Source organism: Sceloporus occidentalis, unplaced genomic scaffold, assembly GCF_023333645.1.
Source record: "Sceloporus occidentalis isolate IW3139 unplaced genomic scaffold, rSceOcc1.0.p SCAF_1, whole genome shotgun sequence".
NCBI lineage: Eukaryota > Metazoa > Chordata > Lepidosauria > Squamata > Phrynosomatidae > Sceloporus > Sceloporus occidentalis.
This window is the reverse complement of record NW_028316981.1, coordinates 297,495,723-297,513,980: the sequence shown is the minus strand read 5'-3', so window position 1 is coordinate 297,513,980 and position 18,258 is coordinate 297,495,723. Positions and strand designations below refer to the sequence as shown.

General features: G+C 40.3%; 1 protein-coding gene across 1 annotated transcript in view; it reads right to left on the bottom strand.

The window, feature by feature from the left end:
- Positions 1-1,538: 1,538 nt before the first annotated feature.
- Positions 1,539-18,258, bottom strand: part of SLC45A2 (solute carrier family 45 member 2) — a 35,201-nt gene continuing 18,481 nt past the window's right edge. Inside the window, exons 4-7 of the mRNA XM_089513376.1 lie at positions 11,099-11,242; positions 8,841-8,964; positions 4,191-4,399; positions 1,539-1,775 (exon numbers count right to left, since the gene is read on the bottom strand). Coding sequence (XP_089369502.1) covers positions 1,545-1,775; positions 4,191-4,399; positions 8,841-8,964; positions 11,099-11,242 — 708 coding nt within the window. The 3' untranslated portion in view covers positions 1,539-1,544. The remainder of the gene's footprint in view (positions 1,776-4,190; positions 4,400-8,840; positions 8,965-11,098; positions 11,243-18,258) is intronic.

The window sequence follows — 18,258 nt, the reverse complement described above, 5'->3', positions numbered from 1 at the left end:
TTCATTTGAAATATTTAATTAAAAAGTTAAAGGTAATCCTTTGACAGGAATGTCTAGTTGTAACCGACTGTAGGGAGTGATGCTTATCTCTGTTTCTAAACCAAAGAGCCAGCGTTGTCCAAACTGCTAGTTTGGCAGAAGCTGGGACTAGTGACAGGAGCTCACCCCATCAAGCAACACTCAGGCCTCGAACTGCCAACCTTCTGATCTTCCAATCATCAGAATTGGCATCTTAACCACTAAGCCACCACATCCCTTAATATTTAATTACAGAAGGCAAACTGGTGTAATTTTAGCTAGATTCTTTGTCAAGGGCACATTTAAAGAGAGAAGGCATTGAGATCAATGTAGGACTTCTAACAGCAGGTAGCTGTTTTTAAAACTAAAATAAAAACATTTAAGTCAATAAGATGCACTTATGTACAGCATCAGATTTTCTGTCTGTCATCATCATCATCATCATCATCATCATCATCATCATCATCATCATTACAGTATTAAAAAATCTGTCTTTGTTTTGAGTTTGTAGTCTGATTTATACAAAGAGATGTTAGGGTACAGGCTTGCCAGGAAGTTTTCGCTGTCTGTCTGTCTGTCTGTCTCTGTCTGTCTCTCTCTCTCACACACACATACACACACACAACCACCCACAGAGAGAGAGAATGAATGAATGAATGAATGTGACAGGTAGGAAAGCCTCCTAAGTGACTATTAGCCATTTTCCAGTGGACCGATTAGCATCTGCTCATACAGAAATACCAATTAAAGTAAATCTTGGTCCCCTCCAGCAAGATTTTTTTTTCTTAAAGAAGCATGCATATACAGGGCCACCTAGCATATCCAGTCCTAAACCAAGTCCCACAAAGAAAGATTGAAAGGCAAGTTTAGTGTGGAGTTTAAGATTAAGGAGAAACATGTTTCTCTTCAAATACCTGTCATGCGAAATATGAACCAGACCTGTTCTATCTTACTGCAGAGAGTTGGAAATTGCAAGGAAGTAGCTTCTGGTTATTCATTAGGAGGTTTCTACCCATAAGAGCTCTTCAGCCATGGGACAGTTTGCTCTGGAAGGTGGTGGATTCGTTTTCACTGAAGGGATAAGGCCTGACAGCATTTATCTCTCAGGAATGGCAAAGACCTACATGGTAGATCAAGCAATAGCCTGGTGTAAAACTACCTCAAAACTACCCAGCTCAAGAAAGTAGATTAATTATACCCCAGCGGTTTAAGAGAACATGAATATGTACCATTGCTTGGTAAAGTTTAAAGACAACAGATGTTCTCAGGTAAAAGAAGGAAGAGGAAGAAGAAGCAGAAGATCAACATGTAAAATTCATGTTAACCTGCCCCTGACTTGAAGATTCTTTTTCTCACATGATAAGGGGATGACTATTAATCCAGCTTTATCCCAAAGCACAGGTGTACCCCAGCTATATGGGAGAATGGATGCCCTCAATTTTTCCTCAACACAGATGCAATTAGATAAAGGATGACAATGCCTTCTGCCCGGTAATAAAAGACCAGTGGCTTCTCCAGAACTTCAACTATTTATTGTTCTCATCCACATAGCGAACAAAAAATGCTACAAAACAGCAGCCAAATAATGCAATGGCGGAGGCAGAGATCACCACCACCACCACGCTGCCAGCAGCACTGACCAGAAAACCCAGGCCCACCCCGACAATGATCTGGGCCAACTGCACCATGCAGGTGAGGGCAGCACAGTCAACTCCCTTTCCTCTGATGTAATCTTCAGATTTTCCTCCATTCTGACTCTGAAAACAAAGAGAAAAAGAAATGGAACTCAGTCAATGAGACAGAAGCCATGGTTCAAGAAATTGTGCAGACTGGTGAAAGAAAAAGTCATCTCTGTATGCATTTTGGAAGTAGCCCACAATTGATCTCCAGAAGGTTCAAAATGTTTTTGTTTACTTCCACAAGGCTCACATGATCTGGTTGTTTCATTTCTAATTTGCAGATGGATAAAAAGTTTGCTGAAACACATGTAACTCCGCTCCCTTCTTGTGGTGAAGGAATGTATCCCTATTCTTTCCATGTTATTTCTGCCTCTATACCAAATTTTCTATTAAAGAAAGAATGCCCAGAAAGACATCTGCTTTATTAACTGAGGCGTACCTGTACTCACTACTATGGTGGGTTGTTTTTTTTTTTGGTCTTCACATGGCTCATAACATAACATGGCTCATAACATAAACCAGAGGCAAGAGATCCATTTTTCCTGGACTGTGGCTCAAACAAAAAGCAATAAAACATCTACATTAAAAATCCCTAAAGGAGTCTAACTGGTTAGCCATTGCCCTTTCTGGCACTCAGACAGATATATAATACAAGATAATGGCAGTGCTTAAAGCTGCTAGTCTACCACTATTACAGCCACCTTTCCTTGCCTGACTCACTGATCTGGCTTGGGTTGGCTTTCATCTTGGATGATATGTGTGTATATGTGTGCCTTCAGGCTGCTTGTCAATTGATGCTGACCCCATGAATTTCATAGCATTTTCATAGGCAAGGAATACTGAGAGGTGGTTTTGCTAGGTACTTTCTCTGAAATATAGCCCCTGATATTCTTCGGTGCTCTCCCATTCAAATACTAACCACAGCTGAGCCTAGTTACCTTCCAAGATCAGACAAGATCTGGTGCCTTTTGGACATTTAGGCCCATATTTTGGCTGATAGGTAGGTATATATAGGTGGCAGTTCAAAGGAATCCAGCACACTTTTAGTGGATGGGCAGATATTAAATTACTCAGAATTTTCCACTGCTTTTAGGAATTGAGTATGCTGTTTTTATGCTCAGTTAAAATGTATCAGTCAAGGCCCCTTGACTGAAGAGTCTTCCAAACAAGTTACAATTCACACTTAACAAGGAACAAGTGCATTTTGTAAATAATAAATTACAAGCGTTGCATGGTCAGGATTTAGTATCTTAACTGAAAGACATTTTTCACAAATGTATCAGTTGACAACTGGGGTCATTTGTTAGCTATTCTCTTTGTGGAACCATACTTTTCTTTCGAAAGCTGGCAAAAAAAAAAAAAAAAAAAACCAGCTGTTTCGCTAATACCAAAGTCTGACTCTGTTCTCTTCTCACAACTGCATCTTTTGGAGAAGAGGCAATTTTAATCAGTATTAGAGCATATGCTTTCCATGCAGGCCTCAGGTTCAATTCCTGGTAGATATGAAGCAAAGCTGGGAAAGACCTTTGCTTGAAGGTAGACAGAGCTGCTGGAACTCAGTAGATAAAACTGGTCTACATCAGAGGATGGGAACCTCCAGCAGGCAGGCCTAATCTAGCTCACTGCATTTCCCCAAAAAGCACTGTCCCTTCCCAGAATTCCGTAATTAAATGGATCAAGAGCCTGTTGTAATATCAGGCAGATTCCTTGGAGACCCCCCACATAACCATGATCTCACTGGAGGCTTCAGATTCATCTGGCTGAAGAGAGGAGGTGCTCTACAAATCAGAATCTACAAGTGGTTTTTGTATTATAGGTGCAGACAGATATATACTAAGAAATCAGAACTCAGTTATTGTTTTGGGCTACAACCAATGGCGTCACTAAAGCTGGTGTCACCTGGTGCAGTAATTGACCTCCTCCCATACCTCATCATACAGAATCCGTAGTAATATTTTTTATACTAATTTACTCATAAATGGTAATTCCCAGATATCACTGAATTTAATGGTAACAGTTGTGGCATAAATAACTGACAAAATTCAAATAATCTTTAAATTACAATACCATATCCATAGAATAAATGTGATTGCATAAACATAGTTTCATGTGATTAAAGTGAAAATTTGGTTAAAATGTGATTTTTTTTTAAATAAAAAATTGAATGTTGAATTTTAAATTTTTATTTTAAAAAAAAAAACCTGGGGGCTCTCCTTCCTCTTCCCACTGACCTTCACCCCACTGACAGTGTTTTAACGAGATACAGGAAAATCTCACAGCCTCTTTCTGCCAAAATTCAGATGTTTGGGGACCAGTGGTGTCGCATACCTCCGTAGGTTGTCACCTGGTGCAGTTCACACCTGCCGCACCCCCTAGTGACTCCACTGGGTACAATTCTCAGAATACTCAAAGAAGAAGAGATTGGCCCCTAGGAGTTATAATCTCAAAAGTAACATTTCATTGTTACTGTAACCACTATTCTTTCTAACTTACCTCTTCCTCTTCCTTGTGATAGTCAGCAATAAGGTTGAATGGTACCGTGTATAATGTGCTGGACATTACTCCAAAGAGGGAACACAGAGCCAGAGTAGAATGCACTTTGGGAAAGAGTCCAATGAACCCAGTGCCTAGTCCAAAAAGCAGGTATCCAATGAAATAAAGTCCCTTTAATCCTATATAAGGTAGGAGGGCTTTCTGCAAATCTGATGGAAGAAGATCAGGAAAAGAGGGGCTTTATGAAAAGATAGCCATATCATAAAGTCTCAAAACAGCATATCATGATCATCATCATCTTTATTCATGCTCTGCCTTTTTCTTGACACTGGGACTCAAGATGGCTTGCAAATTATAATGATTATTTTGTTTGATATTATTGTGTGCATTCAAGTCATTTCCCACTTATGGCACCCCATCACAGGTTTTCTTGGCAAGATTTGTTCAGAGGAGGTTTGCCATTGCATTCCCGAGGCTGAGAGCATGTGACTTGCCCAAGGTCACCCAATAGGTTTCATGGCCAAGCTGGAAATCAAACTGTGGTCTTTGGAGTCATTGTTCAACACCCAAATCACTAAGCCATGATGGCTTGATTTAATTTGAATGTTTTGCATGTTTATTATTATATTGTTGTTAAAAACATACAAAACACTCTAATCAAATCAAGCCTTGAACACTATTAAAACAATTTAAAACGTTTTATTGCAAACATGATAAAAAGAAGTTTTAAAAGAGTATAGTTTAAAACAAGCATCCTCTTCAAATACTTTTTTTTACTCAAAAACCTTCAGTTTTAAAAGCCTGTTAGAATTTTTTTTAAAAAAACAAAAGATTTGCCCTCTAAGAGAGGGATAGCAAGGAGGGAGACATTGCAGTTTTGCACAGCCAGTTCTAGAGCCTATGGGCAGCCACTCAGGTACCCACCAACTGTATCTGGGAAGGTGGTGGAAATGAAAGAAGGGCCTCTGCTGAGGATCTCAGTGTCTGGACAGAGTTATGGGGAAGTTGTATTTCAGATAGCATGAACCTAAGCCATATATCACAATCAACACTTTGAATTGTGCCCAGAAACAGACTGGCAGCCAGTTCAACTGTTGGAGCAGGGGAACTGTATGATCCCCACAACCAGCTCCAAATAACTCTCTTTGGACGGCATACTTTTTATTGTCATTTTATTGAAGGATCCAATTCAGTGTACTAGTTTGAGTGTTGGACTAGAACTCTGGAACCAAAGGGATCTTGTAGCATCTTTGGGCCCGAACAGACAGGCCAAAATAAAGCTGCTTCGAGTCACTTTGGAGGTATGCTATTTAAATGACACTCACATCTTAAGAGGCCAGAAGCTGTGCCAAAGCTGCCCTCCAGTCCTTTGGACTGCAGCGTGGCTTTGGTGTGGCTTTAGGACTCTTAGGATGCATGCATCATTTAAACAGCATACCTCCAAAGTGACCCAAAGCAGCTTTATTTTGGCCTGTCTGTTCACGCCCTTTGAGACTAGCTGAGAGAAAGATGTTTGTAGCCTAAGCTTTTGTAGACAGAGTTTACTTCATCAGATTCAGTCTATGAAAGCTTATGCTACAAATATCTTTCAGTCTCAAAGATGTTACATATCCCTCTGCATACTGATCCAGACTAAGACAGCTATATCTTTTAATTCTAGGACTCTGGAAGACCAAGGGTTGAATTCTTGCTCAGCCATGGAAACCACTGAGTGACCATGGGCAAATCACACTCTCTTTAGAGAAAGGCAATAGCAAACCTAATCCAAATTAATCTTGCCAAGCCTAGAAGTTCACCAGAATGAGAGTCAACCTGAAGGTACATGACAACAATAACAATAATACATCTGTTCTTATCAATTTAATATCTATAGGAGCCCTGGTGGCGCAGTGGTTAAATGCCTGTACTGCAGCCATTCACTCAAAACCACAAGGTTGTGAGTTCAAGACCATCAAAAGGGCCCAAGCTCAACTCAGGCTTGCATCCTTCTGAGGTTGCTAAAATGAGTACCCAGACTGTTGGGGGCAAATTAGCTTACTTGCTGTTCACCGCTATGATCTTTGGAATAGCGGTATATAAATAAAACAAATTATTAATTATTAAAAATTATAAGCAATACCTATAGCCTCTCTCTCACTTTCCTCCACCTGTTCTTCTGCCCACTCCCTTCAAAAGTACATCATTTAAATAAAGTAAGTAAATAAAATAGAAACAAATAGAAAAAAAGACATAACATGTATTAAAACATATGTCATACAAAACATTTCTGAGTTTTACGTAGCAGGGCACAATTGTACAGTTCATGAATCTACTTGCTAAATTTCCAGATTTTTCCAAACTTTGCTATTTCATATGTGTTGGCCCTACCTTGGGGCAGAGTGAGGTGTGTGCCTCAGGTGACAGATGCTGAGAAACAACTGTCACATATTACTTGACCTGCCTAGAACCTCTTAAGTGGGCTTGATGCCTTCATGTGAGGTAGAAAATTGTGTCTCATGTCCACTGATGTATAAAGATCTGCTGGTCTAGATGGAACAGAAGGCCATCTTGTTCTTTGTCTCAAACAACAAAATGAGTTAAGCTAATCCTGTTGACTACTCTGCATATGTTCATATTTATTTTACCTGTGTCTCATAGTTCCCTCATAGGGATTTGTCCTCATTCACCATATGTTCTGACTATGTATTATGTATTTTCTTCAGGTGTGTGTGTGTGCGCGCGCATACCTTCAAGTCATCTGTCAATGTAGGACAACTCAATTTCATAGGGTTTTCTTGGGCAAGGAATACTCAGATTTTGCCAGGTCTTTCCTCTGAAATATAGCCTGCAGCACTCAATATTTGTTGGTGGTCTCCCATCCAAGTACTAGCCAAGAACAAGGTTGAATCCACACTGCAGAAATAATCCAGGTTGACACCACTTTAACTTCCATGGATCAGTGCTATGGAATTCTGGGAACTGTAGTTTTGTGAGACATTTAGTCTTCTACATCAGATAGCTCTGGTACCACAATAAACTACAAATCCCAAAATTTCATCACATTGAGCCATGGCAATTAAAGTGGCGTCAACCTGGATTATTTCTGCAATGTAGATGCAGCCCTATTACTAATAACATTTTGCCTCATGATCCAAGGAATTAAGACTGACTTGTATTTGGCTTTCAGGGAGCATCTCAGGTACTATTTATGGTCAGAGACCATTTTAGTTTCAAAAATGGAATTTCATTCTGCACTTTCCTTTTGATTTTTACATTGGCATTTTCACATATGAACAAAAGAAGCTTGGCATTGCTTCACACTGAGGGTCAAATAAGCTATTAAAGGGAATATGTATTATTTGCAGTTAATACATTTTTTATCTCATCATGGAGTTTATTCTGAGATAGGTCCTTCAGCCATCAAATTCTGCTGATGTTTAGCTTCCAATGAGCAATTAAAGAAGACAGGATTCTAAACACACAATACGAGGGCAATCATGGACTACTATAAACAGAAGTCTTCCACTGCTTAAGGGAACACCTTTGATTCCCACTGAGAGACACTCTCCAAAATGCAAAAACAAAGGCTATGTTTTTTATCAGCTCTGCAAAGCTCTGGATGTGAGGGATGAAGTAGCACCTAGCGATTGTGGGCAAGTCACATGCTCTCAGCCTCAGGGGAAGGCAATGGGAAACCTCCTTTTCTTGGCAAGTTTCTTCAAAGGGGTTTTTCCATTGCCATCCTCTGAAGCTGAGAGAGTGTGACTTGCCCAAGGTCACTCAATGGGTTTAATGGCAATACTGTGGAAAAAGAAGGGCTAAAATGATGCAGTTGGTTCCTTGACAGACCACAGAGAAAGAAAATGCTACTACAGAGCTGTCCAGAGGGTTATCTGCACCTGCTAAGACTGCACAGCAGTTCCTTATGTTTAAAAAAATAGATTTTCTAAGCCTTTAAAAATTGATTATGGACAATGGAAACAGAGGAGGAAGTTCCCAACATTGTGTAGGTGCCTATAAAAACAAGTAAAACAAATGTAGCCAGGTTTAGAAGTTTCCTGAAATCCTTTTAACTGAAGACATCTAGGATTCATCCTAGGGGCCTCTGCTTGCAAAGCATGGGCTGTAACATGAGGAACGGTAGGGCCGTCTTACAAATCTGCAAGCTCTGTGATGGAATATTACAGATGCCATGCAAGGACTCAATGAGGACATCTGGCATACCAGATAAATCTCATTGCCATCCTCTACTCCACATCTATAATATGGACAGAACACAGAGCTAGTGTAAATTCACTGAGATAACGCCATGGAACAATTTTCAGCTTAGAGGCCAAATTCCAAATCTTATGGGCCATATTTATTCATACAGTGGGCTATATTTCAGCAATGGGTGAAGACCCAAACCAGTGTTTGTTATTCTTGTTGTTGTGTGCCTTCACGTCATTTCTGACTCATGGTGACCCTAAGGCAAACCTATCACAACATTTTCTTAGCAAAATTTTTCAGAAGGGTTTGCCTTTGTCCTCCTCTGAGGCTGAGAAAATATGACCCTCCCAATGTCACACAGTGGGTTTCCATGGCCAAGACTCAATCCACTACACAACGCTGTCTCTTACGCTTGCTTATTCAGATGTTCAGGTAAGAGTTCAGTTTCTTCGTAGTACTCACATGAATAGAGTGAGGAACAAATTGCATTGATACACATCCCCCAGCAGCCGATTTCTACTCCTCTTTCATAGGTCAGATAGGCTGTGGAATTATGAGGTGCATAAGGATCACCATTGAACACAATCTGCAAGGCATTGCAAAAAGAGAGAAGAACAGGTTTTGTTAATATGCCAGCAGACCTCATTAAATGAAACAAGACTCAAAAGACAAAGGAAATGTCATGCTGAAATGGAAAAGAAAGAAAACTAAGAGGAAAAAAGCCATATCCCTATCAGCAAAAGGGCTGTATCCACATTGCAGAATTAATACAGTTTGACACTGCTTAACCTGCCCTGGCTCAATGCTTTCAAATTCTGGGATTTGTAATTTTGTGATAGATTTAGCCTTCACAATCAGAGAGCTTTGGTGCCGCAACAACCTACAAATCTCAGATTCCACAGGATGGAGCCTTGACAAATAAAGCAAGTCTCTAACTGCATTAATTCTGCAATGTGGCAGCAGCCAATATATCATCTCTTTCATCTTGTCATCTTGTACAACTGTGGATTGGAACCAGAACTCTGAAAAGTTACATTTTTTGGACGACAACTTCCAGAATCCCCCAGCCATCATGGGAAGTGGTTACATTTAACATTGCATTCTCCAACCATTAAGGCATACTCTGATGTTTCAAAAATGAGCTTTGGGTTTGTCTGCATCTTTCTCTGCCTCTTCTCCAATCTCCTCCAGACACATTAGAAACTACTGACCCCAACTGCTGCTAAATGTAGCTTATCAAATCAAACTGTGATTTGTATAAACAACAGTTTGACTGAAAACCAGGATTGTAAACCATGGCTTAGGTGTGGTTTGCATTGCTATGTCACTTTGTAGGTAAATTATTCATTTCAAAATTCATAATGTAAGGAGACGTGGGAGGTAAAAGAGAAGCAAGGAGTCCACAAGCTAGAAGCTTTGGTCTGTTCTTCCCTGTAATGTCAAACCATTACGGCATTATGTCTGAACAGCCTCTGTGTTTCCAGCCTCTGGGAATGCCACCCTCCGAAGCCTGCTCCTGTCAGCCAAATTTCCAAGGCAGAGAATGAAGAAAAAGTCAGGCAGGGTCTCTTCTCTCCTTCCTCTTGAGATCTCAGCCATGCCAATGGAGCAATGCCATCCAATAGCAAGTGGGAAAAATAAGATCTAATTAGCTGTTTTTATTTAAATGTCTCTAAATGGCATCAAATAGAGAACTGGAGGTGTCAGGTTTAATGTCTTTAAAATATCCACATATACAAATGTGGCAAACAAAGTAGTAAAACACTCAAAGGAGTTATAATTTTAAAACATACAACACAGTTGTTTGTTCAGTAGACTCTGAGATTGAGGAGGAGGTGAATCACACATTTGCAGTGCATTGTTTGGTTTTAGTTTAAACAACTAGTCATGAACAAAGGTTTCTAGGGAGCTCCAGGGAATCATATTTTTTTAATATTTTGTTTTTGGGAGCATACAATACATAAAATGCTTCTTTAAAAATATCTAGCTATACAACAGAGGCAACTCTATAATGAAGACTTGAAGGCATTTGTTTTTGTTCTTTGAAATCCCTCAGTCTGCATCTCATGGAATATTAACAACAACTCTGAATTGCTGGCCATCATGCTAATGTAAGTGCATGAAATAATTGGAATCAAAAATTTCGGATTCGAGGGCATTGTTTAGAGTAGCCATTTACAAATTGCCAAAGGAGAAGGAGGAGGAATGCATCATGCAAAATGAGACCAAAGGAGTGTGTGTGCAGATTTTTGTAACATTTGATTAGACTAATTTGTACATATAAATGCAAATTGAATTACTATTATTTAGAATTTGTCTACCTGCATTTTAGACAGAAATACAATATATCTCAGCAAAGTGGGAAAGAATGTGACCATGAAAACCATGTGCTTGATGAGCGAGTTTGCTGTTCAAGACTATCAAGCATTAATAGTCATCTTCAAGGATCCTTGGCTCTCCCTTCTTACTTTTCATTATTACACTGGACTTGGACTGGGCACTGCATAAGATAGATGAGAACTTCAAGCAAAGGAGTGTTCTTTATACCAAATTTTCATCTTCCAAATATTTTGGACTTCAGGTCACCAAATCCTTGACCACTGGCCAAGCTGGTTAGGGATTCTGGAAGGTGAAGTCCAAAATACCTGAAGAACTGAGTGTTGAGAACCATTGTTCTATAAAATTGGATACATCCATCCTTGGTGATATCCTTTCTTTACCTGTCCCATAAAATCAGTGAAGAAGAGCATGGTGGAGAGGAAAGCTGTCCATCCCATCAAATGGCTCACACACAAACAGCGGTAGTGGGATGGCATGCTTAGAAGTGCTTTTAGTAGGGACTTAATGGTCATCTGCCTCTGAACCTGAAAGGATGAACAGGATAGAACTAAATGGAATGCTTGGTTTTAAAACATCATTAAAAAACATTGACAGAACATGGCATTTTCCTTTCCAGCAATTTCAGCTTTTTAAAAACTACAGTCAATCAAATCAATACATGACTTTCTGCCTAAAACAAAATTGTCAAGACAAAACATACCGTTCTAACACTGGAATTACTCAGGATTGGGCTTTGTGGACTGAACGTAAGGCAGATGGTAAGAGGCACCTTTCTTTCATCTCCTTACATGGATAATACAAGCCAGGCTGGCTCCACCTGTAATGAAATTCCAACAGGTGTGCAAAACTGTAAAATCCCATCTGGCCTTTGATGTCAAAATCTGTTCCGGGCTCAGAGAGACCAAAAAGTAATGAATCAATGAGCTGCCTTGAGTCCCATTATCAGGAGAAATGTGGGATATAGATGACGATGAGGAGGAGGAAGAGGAGGGTTGTTGTTGTTGTTGATAATATATAAAATTATAGCATTAGGAGCCTTAACAAGAGAGATAGCACAAAGGAAAGGGCAGAGATTCACTAGAATCCCAATTTAATCACAGACCGCCATAGGAAGTATGCCACCTTGCTATAGGATGTATAGGGTCTATAAGATGTGTAGGATCTATAAGATGTGTAGGATCTATAAGATGTGTAGGATCTATAAGATGTAAAGGCTCTATATGATGTATGCCACTTTGCTATAGGAGGTATAGGATTTATATAAGATGTATGCCATCTTGCTGTAAGATGTATAGGATCTATAACATGTATGCCACCAGCTAAGGGAAGTATAGGATCTACAGGGTGTATGCTACCTTGAGTTCTATGACAGAATAAAGCCCAGCTATAAATGTACTGAATAAACATTGAAAGGCGACAGTATTTTCTTCTCCAGAGACACAGGGATGAAGGGCTGGATGACTTGCGTCAAGGTAAATGAATCAGCACATCAAAGTAGCATTAGAAGCACACCGTAGCTGTGCCTTTGGATGGTTGCAAAAATGATGCAAGAAATCCTATCCCATCTGAATTGCTTCTAATGGGCTAAAGAAATAAAGACATTTAAAAGAAAAAAACAGAACATGGGTATGCTGATGGTGATGTCTATCTGAACCAAATACTACAGGTTCACTTCCAGAATATCAGATTCGATTGGCGCAAATCTGGACATGAAGTCATCATCCTGATTAGATTTTGTGTCACTTTGTTCACAGTTTGCTTGTGTTGTAAGTTCTCTCTCTCTCTCCTCTGTGCCCCTAAACTGTCTGAATTCAGCAGGGAAGATCAATTTACAGAAGCAGCCTTCTAATCCATAATGCTGGTGCAGGGGATCATATAGAATTATTTTCATTGTTTAGTTGTGTTAACTTCTATATTTTGTGGATTTTTAACCATTTTAGTCATCGTAAACTGCTTTGATTCCCAATCTGGGGAAAAGGCAGGATAGAAAGAAGAAGAAGAAGAAGAAGAAGAAGAAGAATTATTATTATTATTATTATTATTATTATTATTATTATTATTATTGCAACTCACACTGGAATGCTCACACAAAATTAGATTCCATTGGTCTAGTTCAGTGAGCTTTTTTTATGTATGTTGAAGGAAGTTTCACTTAAGCCAATATTTGCAGTGGTCTCCAGGATCTAGTGTGGTATAGTGGTTTGAGCCTTGGACTATGACTCTGGAGACCAGGGTTTGATTCCCAGATTGACCATGAAACCCACTGGGTGAACTTGGGAAAGTCACACTCTTTCAGCCTCAGGTAAAGGCAATGGCAAACCTCCTCTGAGCAAATCTTGCCAAGAAAACCAATTATAGATTCACCTTAGGGTCACTATAATTTGGAAATGACTTGAAAGCACATATCAACAACAACAGCAGCAGCAGCAACAGCTATGGCTAGATCATGCGGCATGTATTCATTTTCAGTGTTGCTATGGTACCCAACATCCCCCCCCCCCCCCCAAAAAAAATCTTTTTTTATTTCTTTTCTTGGCATTACACCACCACCATCCACAAGCTGGGCACTGGAGAATGAGTGTGCCCACAGGCAAAAGTAATTTCACAGAACCTCTTGTCACACAATTTTTACTTCTATTCTGTATCCAATTAAGAGATATGAAAGCAATTCTGTTGTTACAGTGGTTCATCTAGCCCAGTATTCAACATACTAGTTGTCAGTAGCTCCACAAGGTACATATTGCTAGTGATGTGTAGCAAGCTGACAGATCACAGCACAAGGTTTGCACAATCCCTTTCTTTGTTTGGACAGCCCACCTTGGATCATAGCACTGATTTCTAGATACACCTGTTACAAACCACTTTTTTTTTTTTTTTGTAGGTAGATATCACTTGAACAAAAACATATCAGAAGTTTCTGGCCAAGGTTCACTAGTGCTGAGATGGTTCAGAAATGGTGGCATTTTCAGATCTATATGCAACATAATCTGATCAACTTCTTTAGGAAACAACGTGTATAGTCCTGCGCAGCATCTACACTGAAGAATTAATTCATTTTGACACTGCTTTAACTACCATGGCGCAATGTATGAAAGTCTGTGAGATATTTGGCCTTTGTGAAAGCGGTGCCACAACAAACTACACTTCCAAGGATTCCATAGGATGGAGCCATGGCAGTTAAAGTGGTGTCAAACTGCATTAATTAATTGACAGCAGTCTTAGACTCTGAGTGAATCCAAGTAGGTTGACTTGGAATTGTTCCTTTTTCTAAGGAAAAATACACTAGATTAATCAAATCTGAAGTTCTCTGCCACTAGAGTGAGAACCATGTGAAAGTTATATTATAATGCAAAGAATATCTGGTGGGTTCATAGAATCATAGAGTTGGAAGAGACCGCAAGGGCCATCCAGTCCAACCCCCTGCCATGCAGGAAATCCAAATCAAAGCATCCCCGTCAGATGGCCATACAGCCTCTGCTTAAAGACCTCCAAGGAAGGAGACTCCACTACACTCCGAGGGAGTGTGTTCCACTGTCGAACAGCCCTTACTATCAGAAAGTTCTTCCTAATGCTGAGGTGGAATCTCTTTTCCTTCAGCTTGCATCCACTGTTCCAGGTCCTGTTCTCTGGAGCAGCAGAAAAGAAGCTTGCTCCCTCCTCAATATGACTTCCTTTCAAATATTTAAACAGGACTATTATATCACTTCTTAACCTTCTCTTCTCCAGACTAAACATACCTAGCTCCCTAAGTCGTTCCTCATAAGGTATGGTTTCCAGACCTTTCACCATTTTAGTCGCCCTCCTTTGGACACTCTCCAGTTTCTCAACATCCTTTTTAAATTGTGGTGCCAGAACTGGACACAATATTCTAGGTGGGGCCTGACCAGAGCAGAATACAGTGGCACTATTACTTCTCTTGATCTAGACACTATACTTCTATTGATGCAGCCTAAAATTGCATTGGCCTTTTTAGCTGCCGCATCGCACTGTTCACTCATGTTCAACTTGTGGTCCACTTGGACTCCTAGATCCCTTTCACATGTAGTTTCATTCAGCCAGGTGTCCTCCATCCTATATCTGTGCATTTTATTTTTCTGCCCTAAGTGCAGTACCTTACATTTCTCCATGTTGAATTTCATTTTGTTAGCTTTGGTCCAGCTTTCTAGTTTATTCAGGTCATTTTGAATTTTTATCCTGTCCTCTGAAGTATTAGCTATTCCTCCTAATTTGGTGTCATCTGCAAATTTGATAAGTATGCTCCCAATCCTGTCATCTAGGTCATTGATAAAGATGTTGAATAACACTGGCACCAGGACAGAGCCCTGTGGGACCCCACTGGTCACTTCTCTCCAGGATGAAAAGGAGCCATTGTTGAGCACCCTTTGGGTTCGGCCGGTCAACCAATTACAAATCCATGTAACAGTTACCTTGTCTAGCCCACCTTTTACAAGCTTGTTTGCAAGAATGTCATGGGAAACCTTGTCAAAGGCCTTACTGAAATCAAGATATACTATATCCACAGCATTCCCTTCATCTACCAAGCTGGTAATTTTATCAAAGAAAGAGATCAGGTTTGTCTGGCATGACTTGTTTCTCTGAAACCCATGTTGACTTTTTGTGATTATGGCATTGCCTTCTAGATGTTCACAGACTCTCTGTTTAATGATCTGCTCCAGAATCTTTCCTAGAACTGATGTCAGACTAACTGGACGATAATTGTTGGGATCCTCTTTTTTCCCCTTTTTGAAGATGGGAACAACGTTTGCTCTCCTCCAGTCTGCTGGGATCTCTCCTGTTCTCCAGGAGTTTTCAAAGATTATTGCCAATGGCTCCGATATTACATTTGCCAGTTCTTTTAATATCCTTGGATGGAGTTCATCTGGTTCTGGAGACTTAAATTCATTTAGATTAACAAGGTATTCCTCTACTATCTCTTTACTTATTCTGTACTGAAATTCGCCTAATCTGTCCTCTGCTCCATTATCCTCAGGTTGAGCACCTTTTTCCTTTTCTGAGAAGACTGAGGCAAAGAAGGTGTTGAGGAATTCTGCCTTTTCTCTGTCTTCTGTTAGCATTTTGCCATCTTCTCCACGCAGTGGCCCTACCATTTCCTTCTTCTTCCTTTTGCTGCGGTCATATCCAAAAAAGCCCTTTTTATTGTTTTTAACCTCTCTAGCAAGCCTGAGTTCATTTTGAGCTTTAGCTTTTCTGACTTTATCAGGGTTGTCTGAGTCCTTTTCATTAAATGTGTTATCTTGACTTGGCATTATACAAAGTCAGCTTTAACATAACACCAACTTGCCAAGTTCATTCTTGGCTTAATTTCAAGACATGAAATTAGAACAAAATTAATCAAGATCAGTGAACTCAGACAATTGGGCAGGGGCACATATATCGCTCTCTGGGATCAATGTCCATAGCTTAAATTTCCAAATGAAAAGCTAAAGGGTTTTTTTTAATTATCAGGGGAGTCTCCATTTCCGAATGGAAAGATGCATTCATGTAGCATTGTCAAATATTAGGTATTGACTCGATAGGTCTAAGAAATGTTATGAAGCATTCTGCCAGTGGAACAGAGACAGAGAGAGAGAATTCAGCATTCTGATTATGACTTATAAAGTCCTATATTGCTTAGATCTAGGCCAGTGGTTCCCAAACCTCATTCCTCCAGCTATTGTGGACTTCAGTTCCCAGAATCACCAGCCAGCTTGGCTAACAAAAATTCTGGGAGCTGAAGTGAAAAACATCTGGAAGACCAAAGTTTGGGAATCACTGGTCTAAATTATCTGAAAGCTCATACTTCCCCATGAGCTTACCCTAGTGTTAGGATTTTGAGGAGAAGGTTATCTCACCACCTCACCACTTTCAGGCTTTTCTGGTAATGTCCCCGGAAAGAGCCTTCTTGGTGGCTGCTTCCAAACTGTGGAACACTTCCCCAAGGGAAGCTTGGTTCCTCCCCTGCTTCTCCTTTTTTCCATGGACAAAAATCTTCTAACAGGGCTTCAGCCTTTAACTGGTTGGAAAGAAGTTTCAATATACTGTATTTTTAATATTTCAGTGGGCCCTTGTTATCCACTGAGGTTTGGTTCCAGAACCCCATGTGGATATCAAAATCTATGGATGCTCCAATTTCATGAAATACAACAGCACAGTGAAATGGTGTCCCTTGTGTAAAATGGCAAAAACAAGGTTTGCTCTTGGAATTTATATTATTTTTGAATATTTTCAAGCCGTGGATGGTTAAAAAAAATCAGTGGATACAGAGGGCCAACTGTATTATTTATTATTATTCCATTATTTATTCTTTTATTTATTTGATTTCTATCCCACATTTCTCCCTGAAAGGGACCCAAGGCAGCTCACAAATATTCTAGAAAATTAAAACTATCATCTAAAAACCATATAAAATTACAGACATTAAAACCCAACTAAAACCATGATACCCACTCTATACAACAAACACCCAAGCCATCCCATGATTATACATCAAAAGCCTGCCTGAATAAAGATTTTTTTTCTTGCCAACGAAAGGCAAGCAGGGAGGGGGCCAGCCTTGCTTCTCATGGAAGAGCATTCCAGAGGTGAAAGCAACCACCAAGAAGGTTCTCTCTCATGTCCTCACCAAGCGAGCCTGTGATGGTGGCAGGACCAAGAGAAAGCCTTCTCCTGAAGATCTGAGGGCTCTAGCAGGGTCATATGGGGAGATATGGTCTCTCAAATGATCTGGACCTAAGTTGTGTAGGGCTTTATTGGTCATGACCAGCACTTTGAATTGTGCCTGGAAATGAACCAGTAGCTAGTGGAGCTGTTTTAACATGCTCCCTGTAACTGGCCTTGCTCAGCATTCTAGCTGAGGCGTTTTGCATATGGTGAAGTTTCCGAACAGTTTCGAAAGGCAGCCCCACATACACTGTTACGCTAGTCAAATGGGATGTAATCAAGGCATGTGTCACTGTAGCCAGATCTGACATTTCAAGGAATGGGCGCAGCTGGATCACAAGTTTTAACTGTGGAAATGCATTCCTAGCCACTGCTGAAACCTGGGCATTCAGGCTCAGAGTTGAGTCAAGGAGAACACTATTTCAGGGGAGTGTAGCCCCATCCAGCACGGGCAATGTCCCTATTCCCTGATCTGCCTTACAACTGACCAGGAGCACCTCTGTCTTGCCTGGATGAAGTTTCAATTTTTTTCCCTCATCCAGTCCATTACTGACTGCAGACATTGGTTCAGTACAGAGACAACTTCCTTGGAATCAGAGCAGAAGGAGAGATAGAGATGGGCGTCAACTGAATACTTTTGACACCTCACCCCAAAACTCCGAATGACCTTTCCCCGGGGTTTCATGTAGATGTTAAGTAACATGGGGGACAGAACGGAACTCTGTGGGACTCCACAGGCCAAGGAGTCAAACAGGAGTCCCCCAACACCACCTTCTGGGTCCGCCCCTCCAAGAAAACCGAAACCACTGCATAACAGTACCCCTAAGTCCCATCCCAGACAGCGGCTCAGAAGGATACCATGGTCAATGGTATCAAAAGC